Raw genomic sequence first — 13,267 nt, 5'->3', positions numbered from 1 at the left:
GTGAGGTGCATGGGAGATGGTGGGGGAGTGGGGTGTGGTGGTGGGGGGGTTGTGAGGTGGAGGAGGGGGATGAACAGGTGGGACAGCACTTTGCAGACACTACCCTCCCGAGCTCCTCCGCCGCTCCACAGCATTTCCGCCGCCGCCCTCCGCCGCCTGTGGTGGGCGTGAAACCCACCTTGGCCCCATCCCCTACTTGATTTGGGTTTGGATTGACGAGTGTACGGCACTTGAACCTGAACAGAAACCAAACCAGGGAACTTTTCCTTACAGCAAAAAACAAGGTATACAAAAGCTTGGAGAACAGGGTCTCTGGTTCGGGAGTATTTACAAAATCATCGTCATATCATATGATTCCCATATCCCCGCTCTTAAGGGGTTGTATAACCGCCGAATCCCCACCCGTGCAACACCCTTCCCATCCGCTCCCGCTTTTCCCCCCAATTCCCATTTCCCCCCGGCACCCAACTCCCCTCAAATACACACACGCAGGCCAAGGGCGTGTTGCGTATCGGCAGTTGCGGTGTGGAGTTGCCCTTCCTGTCCGAGAGCCAAATACCCCGGGACTTCTCAGCACACGTGGAGGACGTGAGCGAGGCGGAGGCGAACAGGCGGATGGAATCAGGTATGGAATCATGTATGTATGCATGTGTGTATGTAGTGTGTACGACATATTGGTAAGGGGTTAAGGGGGAGGTGGATGTCTTGCACTTGAAGACAAGGAGGAAGGAGTTGGGTGCCCCGGTGAAGCTCAAAAAAAAGAATGCCGGGAGTGTGTATGTATGTATGTATGCATGTGCGAGTGTATTCCTAGAAGCGTTTGCAGACATGGGCTGTATATCTTCTATAGTCGTTTCCCTTGTTGTATATAATATTCTGCAAATTTCACACACTACCAACCCAACGCCACCCAATCAACTTATCACCCGGAGGGGGCCCTACCCCGAAAATAATTACCTTCTATTACACCTCAACTGTTTACAATCCATCCACAGATGCAGCAGCAGCTGCAGGTCGTACGGGGGGAGATAAAATGGACACGGAAGGGCCCCCCGCAGCCGGTGGTGGTGGTGTTGGCGGGGTAAGTGCATCCGGCTCTACACCCTCCACAACACAGCCAACCGCCGCAGCCATTCCCACACCGCCGCCACAACCGCCACCCCAGCACCCGCAACCGACAGTTGCGGCGCCGGTACCAACACCACCGACCGGGGGGGCATCTGGCGGTGCTACTGCCGCCGGTGGTGGTGGTGGTGGTGGCGGCAGTGGCAACAGCGCTGACTTGGAGACCAAGATCTCCCAGTTAATGGGTCTGGGTGCGGATCGAACCACGGCCATTCAGGCATTGCGCGCGGCGAATGGGCAAGTTGAGATGGCGGCCAGTTTGCTGTTCGACATGTGATGGGCATCTGTGTGTGTGTATGTATGTATATGTGTATCCGTGTGTGTGTATCCACGTGTATGTGTGTGAGAGAGAGAGACAGCGAGAGAGGGATGCCATGTTGATATGTCGTCTGAAAAGGAGGGCAAAATGTTGCTTCATGCTTCTCTATGAACTGCCTGAGGCGGTGTAGCGAGGCGGTGCAACGAGTTTACAGACTGAAACCCACCATGAAAAATTTTAAATAAATATAAATATTAAAGGGGAGGGAACAGAAGTTTAAGGGAAAGAAGGAAAGAACAATATCGGTATCTGCTGCGCCGGGGTTACCAACCAGTAACGCGAGCATCACACCTCAATTGCCTAAAACTCCCATCATTAAATCATCGCGGCCCCTCAGGAATTGGCTCCGCCCCCTCAGGGTTGTCGTCATTCCCATTATGGGGACAAGGGTATCCTGCGGCAATCCAAAGGGGATTCCATTTTGAAAGGCTCGTCGAGTTTGGAGTAATAATGAGTAAAGCGGTTGCTCCTAATTCGCAAATATTTTTACTTCCCCACTTACCATGTGAGGCGAGGGCTAATAGTTGGTGGTATTACGACCGGCAAAGCGCGACAAAGACCATGTGCCCTCGAGTTTGTGTACGCGGCATGCACTTATTTTGAATTTAGCTTGACGTCACGTCGTTCCAACGGCTTACTTTTAAACAAAAGTCTTCGCCCCAAGTCAGTTAATTGTACTCTCAAACTAGTAAAAGTGACTCAACACAGAGCCGCAGGCTGCGCATTGTGCGTTTTGTAGTTTTAAAAGTTTAGCTTTCTCGGAGGGGGCAGACAACTGCTTGTTAAGCTTGGTACACCACAGCAGTACGTTGTAGACCTCCAACCGTTACAACTATACACTGATTTTGCAAGATCGATTATTACGCATGCGTTGGGTTGCGCTGGAAGTGTTGGTGGTTGGCGTTATGGCGGGATGTGAAACAATGCAACATGAACTGGAGTGGCAGGACGGCAGTCGCAGACCTAGGAACGAAAGTACGTGCCGTAAGTGTACGTTGTGTGTTTTGGAAGGCAGGGAACATGTAGGCCCGGTTTCCCGGGTGGGGTGGGGTAGTACCGTGCGATGTGAAACACACATGTCGTGGTGTATGGACGGGGGGAGCCAGTCGGGGTGGGGCACAGTGGCCAAGGGCAGTGGCTGGGGAACAGTTAACGGAGGCAGCAGAGGTGATGTAACGGAAGCTGCCGCAGCGATATCAGAGAGGGGTGAGATATATAGGCATCACCGCAGCGATATCTGAGAGGGGTGATGCCTATATGTCTCAAAGGTGGATGATATACGAGGACCGTGAATTGTGTGAAAGGAGGTGCTGTCACAACCTTTTAACGTCACGTTCATTTTACCGTCTGCCGTACGTCTGCGTGTTTTGTCGACGTACGACGCGACAGTACAGAGGTATAGGGAAGCCACAACACCGGGGCAAGGAGGTGAATTTGCTCCAGTGCTTTTTTTTTCGACCTGTGTATGGATTTCAGTGCTAAAACAATTTTGCGTTGATATGCGTTCAGTTGCGCTTAAGACTTAAGTACCCTTAGCTACACACACTTCTGTGTGACGGTCTTAGGTTCACTTAAGACTTGTTCGGCGAAGTGGCCATAAGGTGGTGTTAGGTTCGTATTGTCGTACAGCTCCGCCACTGGTTGCTAATCTGCCCCGAATGCTTTACTAGGTCAGAAATAATATTTTCAAGAGTATGTGGCTTGAGGGTAAATAAAATCTTCACTAGAGCCCATGTCGTTTGCCGTATAGTAACCCGAAGCAAGAGAGACTTCCTGCAACTGCGAGATCGCGATACCTTTCTGTATCTTTTGCGTCCACACACGAAGGCAGCAGCAAATAAAACGGTGAAGTCAAAAGCAGGAGGAGGTAGCAGAAAACAATCCACACCCACCCCCGAAAGTTAGCGCAGCAGCAGAGCCAGCGCTGTCCCAGCGCGCCTCCTAGCTCTACCCCCAGCCCCCAAACACACACACGCTGCGCTGTCCCCCAACAGCAGAGAACCCTCAACGAAAAAATTGACGCTTCCCACCTAATTTTCAACGACGATGTTGTGTACTGTGCCGTACTTGATGTCTTGTTGCCACGTTTTCATTGTCGTGTTTTCTTTCGACAAGATTTAAAAAAAGAGGCACTTGCGCACTACACGGACGCCCGGATGGGCAATCTCCAGGACTGTGCTCGCTCATTTCCCGTCTGTCTTCTCCTGGATTCCATTTTTTCCCTTTGAATTGAACGTTTTTACTCCAGTTATTCGCCTCACGCAGCCCCAGGCCCCCCACGGTTCAGAGCACACGAACGTCCGCTGGGGTGTACGAATTGGCACCGGGAAGTGATAACATGTTCCAACATTTATATTTGCCCAGGTAGGATCCAGAAGCAAAAATCCATATCCATATCCAGGATCAGACCTTGACCGCCTTGCTTGAACGAGCCAGGAGTCCCGGAAGACAAAAACATTTTGAAGAGCGCAATAATTATACAGTGGTTGAACCCACCATCATCACCATCCTCACCACCATCGGCACTGCCACCACGATAAGTCGACCGTCACCGCTGCCCATGGGTGTGCCCATATCCGTGTCCAATGCTGCTGCTGCTGCTATCTTCCTGCTGTTGGTGCTGCTACTGCTGCTGCAGCTGTGCTTTTGAGGAAATCAGTCTCAAGAGCTCGCTCAGCGCCGGCGGCAACCTCTCTATCGCACGGTTCCTCCCACTCCAACGACCACCGACATAGCCACCATCCTCGACCGTGACCCTCACCCACCCCACCTCCTAAAACTGCTGCTCCTCCCGGAAGCCACCCCACCACTCCTTGCTTTTATCGTATCCTGCTCCTGCCGCCCTTTTACTTGCTTGTAAACTTCTCCACCTCGCCCAGCCACGTCTGGTACTCCCGTTGCTCCTTGTCGTAAATTAGGAAACGCAAATACTCGCCAAGCTCGGCGGTGATTCCGCGCTCCTCCAGAAATGAGAAGAAATTGCGCTGCAGGCTGTCGTCAAGCTCCTCAAACACGGGCCCAGAGTACATGGATTCGGAGGCAAGGCCTTCTTTAGGTTCCAAGGAAACGTGGTTGATGTTGACCGAGCTGCCGTCGCTCTCGCATTCGAAAAGGAGGACTTTGCCTTCTTTGAGTACCGAGACGTTAAAGGCAACCATTGTTATGCCTTCCTCGTCGGCCTCCTCATCCTCGTACGGCGGTGATGGCTGGTTGTTGACGTGAAGGTCGATGGAGATTTCTTCGTTCTTGTAGGTGCGAGAGAGTGTCAGTAGCGTGTCGCCTGGGGCTTCGGTGAGCTTGAACGGCGCGGGAGGGCCGCCCGAGACCTGCTCTGGGCGCACGTAATTTTTCTTCTCGAAATCGAGCTCCTCGCGGAGCAGGCTACTGAGGCTACTGTTTAGAGATGAAGCGCTGGTGGTGAGGGAGCGTGAAAAGGCAGCGGCGGCGCAGCGCAGCAGCGGCAGCTGTGCGGCTTGATGGAGGTTGTGATGCGCCGACTGCTGCGCCGTCGAGATCATGAGCCCAGCCGCCTGAGGGCCCTTGCAGGCTGCAGAACCCCGCTGTGCAAATAAGCTGCAAATGCCCCGTGCGAGACGCTGACGGGAGGCCATTTTTGCTAATGGCGAAAGAAAGATCTGTGCAATATTACAAACGGCAGCTTCAGGACTACTAAGCAGCACGCTGATAGCCAAACCAAACTATGTGCACAGTCAAGAAAAAGATTCATCACGGCACAACAAGTTGCAGCACGTCGCAAAGGGCTCCGGTTTCGGGATGGTGCCGTACATATTACCAGAACTTTCAAAACTCCTGCGTCCATTGCTCAAGTTTACCGCTTGAGTCTATGAGAAGCCCTGAGAGATCACTAAAGTGCAAAATATGTTTCTGCCTTCTGTTTGGCGGGCTGCATCAAACTCTAGCTACACCATATTCCTGGGCAACACAGCTTTTATTCGCGCTGTGTCTGGGAATTAGGTTTACATTTCAGACTTTGGATCCATAGGATAGGTTTCGTCTCGCCTTCGAAGATAGACATGCTGCCGGCGCGTGAGGAGCCAGGAATACGTTCAATAGTGCGGCAGTTTCCTGCGGACACCTTTTCCAAAAGGAATCACCTGAAGGGAATGGAAGTGCGACCGGACTACAACGACCCGCCACCTAAGAAGACGGTGCCTACACCGGTCTTGCAGGCGCAGCGCAACATCGAAACACATTTCATAAAAACGAGAAAGGTGCGAAACATATAAATGTAAGACGTAGCATGTCTGTGGGCTTGCATCCTGCTAGACCTTAGGGTAGGACAGCCGCGTCAGCTCGCGCTACCTCAGCGCTGTTCGCTTCTCCTCCCTGTTAGCCTAACAATGCTGCTTCAGTTACTCCGTAAGCACTAGCCATCTGTACAATCAAGTAATATTCCTCAAAGGATTTTGTCCCTGACTAATTATTATCGCTCTTGCGGCCTGTCCTGGCAACCAGAGGTCCCCGTGCCGAGCACCGTAGCTGTCCTGCAGTCCCCACCCGCTCCCCAAGGCAGTTCCCCTCTCAACGTACACACGCCTTTAATACACACGTACATACGTACATACATGCATAACACGTAGGCGGCGGAGGCTCTGAAGTCCCGGCAAGATTCAAGCTCGCTGTACACATCGGGGAAGGGCTATGGTGCCTAGCTAAGCAGCTGCAGCTGATTACAGATAAGGCTTGGAGCGAGACGAAGATGTAGTCGCATGGTGTGGATGTTGGTTGTGGTTTCGGAGCGAGCTGAGGGACTTATTAGGGCTTGTGAAGAGGGAAGGAGAGGGAGAGGTTCCGCAGTTGACAATTGTGACCAAGACCCAAAGCATAAGAAGAAGAGAAGAAAAAAAGAGGAGGTTTATTAACGATTGGCAATACTTTAGCTACTGCTAGGAGGAGAAGAAGAAGATGAAGAAGAAGAAGGAAAGGAGCTCAGAGAGAGTTTTTACACCTCAGCTTCGTCCATCCTCGTGGATTTGATTCCCCGGCTGACGGCGCTATTACCCCGCAACCTTATTCCACACTCATAACAGACATGCATACAAATATACTATAACATGTGTGCTTCGTTCATATGCATGCACATGTATCCCATTCATGCGTTACAAATGTCTAGGCTCGGTGTTGCAGTTGTAAGTCTGTACGTACGTCCACGCATTGATATACAAATTCTTGAATGCTAGTCGTTGTGCAACTGTGTAGCCTTGACAGAGGAATTTGGACACGCGGCTCTGTCAATATCAAAAAAGTTCTGCATTCTGCTTGTTTATCGTTGCGGTTTGTGATAACTTGTTGTGATGATGGTGGTACTCGTGGGAGCGGCGATACCGGTGGTTGCGGTGATGGCGATGGCGATGGCGATGGCGACTGTCGTAATAATTTGGATCGTCGTCTTAATAACCGACCGCTCAAATACCGATAGCCATGGTGAGGTTGTCAGGTTGAAGGCTGCGTGCCCCAAATACGTCGAGTGTCGTGCGCCAAGTACGCGTGTTGCTGTGTGTGGCATTCGGGATTAAGTCTGGAGTTTTCCTGCGTGGTCCCCGCCTTTGCCTTTCTTGTAACAGTTGTCTGCTACGGCCTTGTACACAACTTGCTGCATGGCAGGGTCTACCACAGCCCACTCCGCGACTTCTACAGCAAGCTTTTTAGCCCGAACGAAGTCATTCTCGTAGTCAACATATGTGTCGATGCGGACGAGGTCGCGAACAAGTGTGTCGAATGCGACGACTGAAATGTTCTGTCAGGCTGCATGTTTGCAACTCTCGATGGTCTTTGGGGTGTTGGCCATCGTGGCCATGAAAATGGCTCGGAGCATCTGGGTCTGACACCAGCACGTGTAAAGAGAAGGCAAAAGAAGGCAAGATAGCGCGGGAGGGGGGAGGAAACGGAGCGCACTTCGGAGCGCACTGTATTGTATGACTGCGTCCCGTCGCCTTGTATATTAAGAATATCCACAGACAGAACATAGCATACAGCCTATACAAACTAGTCACCATGAATAGGGACATCCCCAAGCAATACGCCTTGAATAAGCTTGCGGACCATAAGCAGAGGCTGGAGGCGCGCATGGACTTTGTGTACCAGGAGACGCTCAAGCACCTTGAGGGTCAGTTGCCAGTGTTTTGGAACAATCTCAAACCAATACTGGAGCGGTGTTGCAGCGAGACGGAGCTGAGCACTCAGTGCTGTTCACGGATGACCGGCCCTATTAACCTTTTATTGCCACTTACTAGCAGGAGGCGATTTCCTTGATGGTGTAGTATTTTGGAAATACTACTATTGGAAATACTACTGTTAGCATGGTTTTGGAAGATTTTTAGTTCTAATGTAATATTGCGAAATTGCAGTACATTCGGGCCTGTAGGCGGGCCGTATTCTTCCAGTTCTATGACGCGGCCTTTGGTCAAAATAGGGCCGGTCATCCGTGAACAGCACGATTTGAGGAAATCAGTCTGTACAACGTGATTTCCTCAAATGTCTCCGCCAGTCACCGCCCGACTAAATATTGCCCACAGGCGCACAATGCACCTTCCAAGAATGCCAATACTTGGGCCAGGGTGCTGCGGCAGAGGTGAAAAGGGTTCTCTTCAACGACACCGAGATGGCGCTGAAGGTGTATGGCGACCTGCAAAAGGATCGTGAAAGAGCTGACAGAGAAGTCGCTGCATACGAACACCTGGTTCAGCTGCAGGGCAGATACATACCTCAGCTGATAGCGCGTGGCTGTCTCGAACCAGCCAGCCAGAACCCGCGCCACTTCGTAGCACTGAGTGTTGTTGCGGGCCAACACATTTCATTGCCACTGTCACAGAACACTTCCGCTGCCGCCGTGGCATCTCTAGGCGCCATCCATCAGAGCGGTGTCTTGCATGGCGACATCAAGGCATCAAACATCCTGAGCACGCCCACTTCTGTATTCCTTGTTGATTTTGAGCGCTCAATTATTGACCCCGACAAAGATGCCCTGGAGACCGAAATGTCGGCATTGAAGCGGTTGCTTGGGATGGAGAAGTAACGTTTTTGGCGTACACATGACACACTTGTACGCGCAGCAATGTGTCCTGCCTCTAAAAACCCGCACGTTGCTAGTTATGCGGCAAAGGCGTGTCCCAGCACCTGCAAGCTGTACTTGTGCGAAGTTGTGACGGTACGGAAGCAGGCTCATCGTATACGTTAAGCAGTACGTAGACCATGTTGGTACATTTACGTTGTGAGTCTGTAAAGCATGGACGTTGCTAATATGGGAGGGCTGGGCGAGAGGGCAGTGTCCTGGCCTAGGGTCGCGTGGTCTAGCAGTGGGAGTTGTGGAGCCGGGCTGTGTGTGTTCGTGTGCTCGTGTGTTTGCTCTCTCCCCGGGAATTTGGCCCCATCGAAGAGGGGGGATTGGGTTCTGTGCTGTCTGGCATCAGAGTAGAGAAGATGTAGGTGGCTTGTGAGAGTGGAGAGGAGGTGGGGACGCGTTGGAGGAGAATGGTGTGGAGGTGGAGAGCAGGTGATGCTGGTCCCGGCCGCCCAGGGTCAGGAGGGGAGGGATCTCGGTGTGGTAAGCGGGAGCAGGCAGCGTCTGTGAGCCGTGCCTTTTTTTTAGGGGGGCGCCGCGCTGGCTTGTCATCCCCCCCGCGGCATTAGGTATTTTTGCTTTGTCTTACACTGGGCTGCGCCCGGAAGCCCGCAACCCCCAGGAGGAGACTGCCGTACGGACTAGATTTTTTGCCTCGGTTGTGAGTGGACCGGTGAGGTAGTGTTGGCCGTCCTCGGTAGGTGTCCGTTGCTAGTGGTAGGTGAACAGCTGGCCTTAAAGGTCCAGTGTGCGAGTGCCCTCGTTGTGTTTGTCTTCTGGGTGCAACCGTGTCTCGGCTTTTGTGGTGTGGCGTTTCAGGCCCGTGGTCCTCCGTGTATTTTCCGCTGGAAGCCGATGATCTGGGTCTTTCCATAGTTATAGAGCGTGACGCCATTCCCGGTTGAATTCAGTTGTCTCCGTTATATTATGTAACATAATGGAACAATGGCTACCAATGGCTTGCAAAGTAGAAATCTGCAATGAAGGCGTAGTCCATCTGGGTCATTTTTATTTCAATTGTGAGATTTTTTTAAATAAGGGACGTAATCTTACCAAACAAAAAATCCGACGGCAGAGGGCTGTCTAACAGGACGGAGACAGCTGCTACGAAAATGGACATGAATAAAAGAAAGCAAATATCTATTGGAAGCAACCAGTCCTAGCTTATTAATTTATTGCCATATCGTCAGGCGTCTTCTCGAATGTTTTGACAGCCCCGATGTCGGAAATGCAGCCCGCTCCCCGCGACGTTTGGAAATGAAATGAACAAATGACAAGCGTTTCCGCAATGCTATGTGTTGGGAATGGGTCTGCGTCTCTAACGTGTTTTGTTGGGAGGTGAGACAGTTACGTAACCGACTTGCATCTCGACAACAAGGAAAAGTTGCATCCGTGTCAACGCGTACACAGTGGAACAGTCGTCCTTCATGACAGGAGCTGAAGGTGAAACAATCAGGGTTGTACGGCGTTTACGTCCCGGCGCTGGCGGTAATTGTGTAAACGAGACATAAACAAGCTTGTAGCACTTCCGTCTAGAAGACGTAGTGTCCCATGATTACTTGCAGTGCACTTGCGACCTTGCCTTCCGGCTTAATTAATTCTTCGGAACATATTGCTGCTCAATCGCTCTATACTTAAGGGCCAAGCAATTGAACGCCCAAAACTTTATCGCGTACTTAAAACTAGCGCTAACTTTATCGTTTGCTCTGCTGCTGGGACCATGAACGGCCGAACCGTCCGCGTGACGCCAACTGCTGTGGACTTGCAATATGCCAAGCCATGCGTCCCTGGTCGCGCAAATGTGTGTCCAGCCATATTGCGTACTCGTGCGATGCCTTGTGCTAGCCGGCTAAGCCGCGCAAGGTAAGGGGGTGTTTCGGCTCAGCATCACAGCAAAGTTAGCGTGGATGTTAGTCTGAGCTCTTACCAGAATGCCGTGAAACCCACCTATAAGTTGCGCTTTGCCTTACTATACTGCCTTCAACGAAGACTACAGGTCTTCCACATGGTCAACAATGGTTGACTACTTCAGCATCTTGACAACGCCTAACCCCCCCCCGCGTTTCACCGTGCAGCCGGGGGCCTTTGGCGATCCGTGCTCAAGCTATGCAGGCCGCCCAGGCAGTCGGGGGTCTGATTCATGTTTCGGGTAAGGGCAGTTCGGCTGAGTTATTACTGCAGGTTCCAAGTTCTGAAGGCGTGTCCTTCAGCCTTCGCCCAGCACATACGTTAGTAAGCCGCGAGCCGCAGCAGGCCTGCTTTGCAAGGCTTATAGCATCAAGATTCCGGAATATAAAGCATATGCCAAGGCCGCCGTTGATGGCACAACCATTGACTGGTGGTTGACTCACATGGCTTCGCACTACTCATCTCCAAGTTGGAACACATTGCCACACACTATCACACCGAATCCTGTCCGCTGCGATGCGTTTTTCGATCGTGATCCTGGACGCTGTACATCGCACCAGCATCGTACAATTTGACGCAAGCTTGCCGTCGTGCTCCACTAGGAGCTTTGTGCATCCCAACAAACGTGCCATGAGCTCAACCGCCAATCCTTATAAAGCGCATGTGATGGGGTGTTGTTCAATTGAGGGAAACGGAAATCCCAGCGCCGCCGATGAGAGTGATGGGCGGTAGTGCTGGCAGAGGTGGTGGTATACCATTTATACGGAACTTTGACCACCTCCATTTACAACCTGCGCCTGAGATTGGGACCTGCAATAGAGGACAAGTTCACGATTGCCGAGAGTAATTAAAATTAATTACTCTTTCTGGACCTGCCCAAAAAGTCTAAAGCCAAGGTCAATCATTCCCTCCCACGGCACTGCGAAGGATCTCAATCATTTCGACGAAGAGCATGCTTTGGGCCTCCACCTAACCCTCCTAAAGCCTCCATGAAACGTGCAACAAAGCGATCTCACCAAATGGGGGTGGTGCGTGTGCCGTATATCTTTGCCCAAAGCAGCAGCACCACAGCCGTCTCAGCGCTCTCCTTGCAAATCCCTCTGCAATCCATGTCCCACAGAGACTTGGATCATGGCGGGCTCAGCAGCGCTGGCGTTGTCGGTCCCTGTTGCCTTCGGAGCCGTACGGCAGGGAAGGTACGGCAAGAATTTCTGCAGTACGTGTCGTACTTGTACTGCCATGCTTTACTTCCCCATGCACGCGCCGTGTCTTAAATTTACCTCCTATAGACCTAAGTACCCTCCCCCTCAGACAGTAACTATACAACAGAAACCTTTCCTTCCTTACAACTTAGAGAGTGTACCCTCTCTCTCTCCCGCTTTCGCTTCCCCCCCCCTCAAACACCCAAACACACACGCACGCACGGCTCCACCCTCGGCTGCCGTGTGACAGGGTCCAAAGTGTAACCCCGGGGGACGCGCTGGTGCTCCTGAAGACCGGCGGCAATGTGAAGCTGGTGGACGTGCGCTCCAGGGTGGGTGGCAGTGGGTCCTGTATTACTCCTCTATTTCCCACCTACCTACCAGCGTTTCTTAAAAGTACTATATTACTCAAAAGGAATAAATATATTAAAGCTACCTACCTCAACATTTCCCCCCCCCAAAAAAAAAAACTCCCCTGCTTCTTTCTCCACTGGTGCCAATTTCCCCCTCCCCTCCGCTTTTCCTCCCCTTCCCCCGCCGCCTGCCTTCTCCTATTCACCTTTCCAACCCCAGTGATCCCCTGCACACCGCACCACGCCGTACCACACCACGTCATCACCCTCCCGCCCCCGCGGTGCCCTCCACTTTCTCGCGTATGATTCCCCCTTGTTGGAACGCGACCGAAACTCCTATGATGCCAGAGAATGGTGACAGCAGTAATAGGACCCGGGGGAGGGGGGGTTCGGTGGCGCTTTGTTGCTGGTCTTGACACCCCCCCCTGCCCTCCCATGCAATGCCGTCGTCCTTGCCGGCTGCAGTTGGAGGTGAAGATAGAGGGCCTGCCCCTAAAGCGAGCCGCCCGCAAGGCCAAGGTCATACACGCGCCATTCAACGAGGTGCGGCGGCGGCAGGGGAGGGGAGGGAAGGGGTGCGGAGGAACGGACATATGAAAAGATGGGGTGGGAGGGAGGGCCGGGCAAATGGGGGGGAGGTGGTAAGGGAAAGGAAAGGAAAGGAAAGGAAAGGGAGGGGAAAAGAAGGGAAGGGAACGGATTAAACGCGCCCTAAATGCAGCCCGGGAGGGTATGGGCATGCATTACTTGTATTGGACGACATTGAGCGACATGGCGCAATGGAACGATATGGGTCAAATTTTGCAATTTGTGAACGCATCTTTCCCCCCTTGCTGCCCTCTCCCCCTTGCTGCCCGGTCCCCTAACCCACCGTTGCTTCACCCCACCCCACCCCACCCCACCGCCGGCATTCAGCTCCGGGGCGGCAAGCTGCAGCCTAGCCCCTCCTTCCTGGACGATATTTTGTTCGCACCCGGGGTCGATCACGAGACCACATTCATCGTGCTCAGCTCGTAAGTGCGAAGGGGATTGGAGGGGAGGGGCAGGGGTTCAGCCAAGTCAAGGAAGGGGAGGTGGCCTGCAGAAGGGTAGCGCATACATACATACACATACATACATACATACATACATACACAAGTGCCGCTTTTGTCTCTTTAACTCTCTCCGTGTGTGTATATACGACATCGCAGTCGGGGCAGTGAGACATGTCGCCGGGCGGCTAAGGCCGTTCCTCCCTCAGCGATCGTGACGACATATATACAGATGCAGGGGGGCTTCA

The 13,267-nt window shown here is 52.4% G+C and overlaps 4 protein-coding genes across 4 annotated transcripts in view; 3 read left to right on the top strand and 1 right to left on the bottom strand.

Moving 5' to 3' along the window:
- The window catches only part of VOLCADRAFT_107523 (uncharacterized protein), a gene marked incomplete at both ends in the record, with an annotated part of 4,376 nt that extends 2,974 nt beyond the window's left edge, over nt 1-1,402 (top strand). The window contains 3 exons of the mRNA XM_002957057.1: nt 493-625; nt 996-1,081; nt 1,166-1,402. Coding sequence (XP_002957103.1) covers nt 493-625; nt 996-1,081; nt 1,166-1,402 — 456 coding nt within the window. The remainder of the gene's footprint in view (nt 1-492; nt 626-995; nt 1,082-1,165) is intronic.
- Nucleotides 1,403-4,290: 2,888 nt separating this feature from the next.
- Nucleotides 4,291-5,128, bottom strand: VOLCADRAFT_83936 (uncharacterized protein; the record flags this gene model as incomplete). Its single annotated transcript, XM_002957017.1, has 1 exon — nt 4,291-5,128. Exon 1 carries the CDS (start codon nt 5,053-5,055, stop codon nt 4,291-4,293), a length of 765 nt encoding a protein of 254 aa, XP_002957063.1. The 5' UTR covers nt 5,056-5,128.
- Nucleotides 5,129-7,459: 2,331 nt separating this feature from the next.
- Nucleotides 7,460-8,480, top strand: VOLCADRAFT_98159 (uncharacterized protein; the record flags this gene model as incomplete). The annotated part of the gene is made up of 2 exons (XM_002957056.1): nt 7,460-7,571; nt 7,981-8,480. 2 exons carry the CDS (start codon nt 7,460-7,462, stop codon nt 8,478-8,480), a joined length of 612 nt encoding a protein of 203 aa, XP_002957102.1.
- Nucleotides 8,481-9,795: 1,315 nt separating this feature from the next.
- VOLCADRAFT_98158 (uncharacterized protein) overlaps nt 9,796-13,267 on the top strand; it is a gene marked incomplete at both ends in the record, with an annotated part of 12,447 nt that continues 8,975 nt past the window's right edge. The window contains 7 exons of the mRNA XM_002957055.1: nt 9,796-9,863; nt 10,601-10,674; nt 11,554-11,629; nt 11,886-11,967; nt 12,454-12,531; nt 12,904-13,001; nt 13,179-13,233. Coding sequence (XP_002957101.1) covers nt 9,796-9,863; nt 10,601-10,674; nt 11,554-11,629; nt 11,886-11,967; nt 12,454-12,531; nt 12,904-13,001; nt 13,179-13,233 — 531 coding nt within the window. The remainder of the gene's footprint in view (nt 9,864-10,600; nt 10,675-11,553; nt 11,630-11,885; nt 11,968-12,453; nt 12,532-12,903; nt 13,002-13,178; nt 13,234-13,267) is intronic.

The sequence above is a fragment of the Volvox carteri genome (assembly GCF_000143455.1).
Source record: "Volvox carteri f. nagariensis unplaced genomic scaffold VOLCAscaffold_68, whole genome shotgun sequence".
NCBI lineage: Eukaryota > Viridiplantae > Chlorophyta > Chlorophyceae > Chlamydomonadales > Volvocaceae > Volvox > Volvox carteri.
This window is presented reverse-complemented; position numbering and strand designations above follow the sequence as displayed.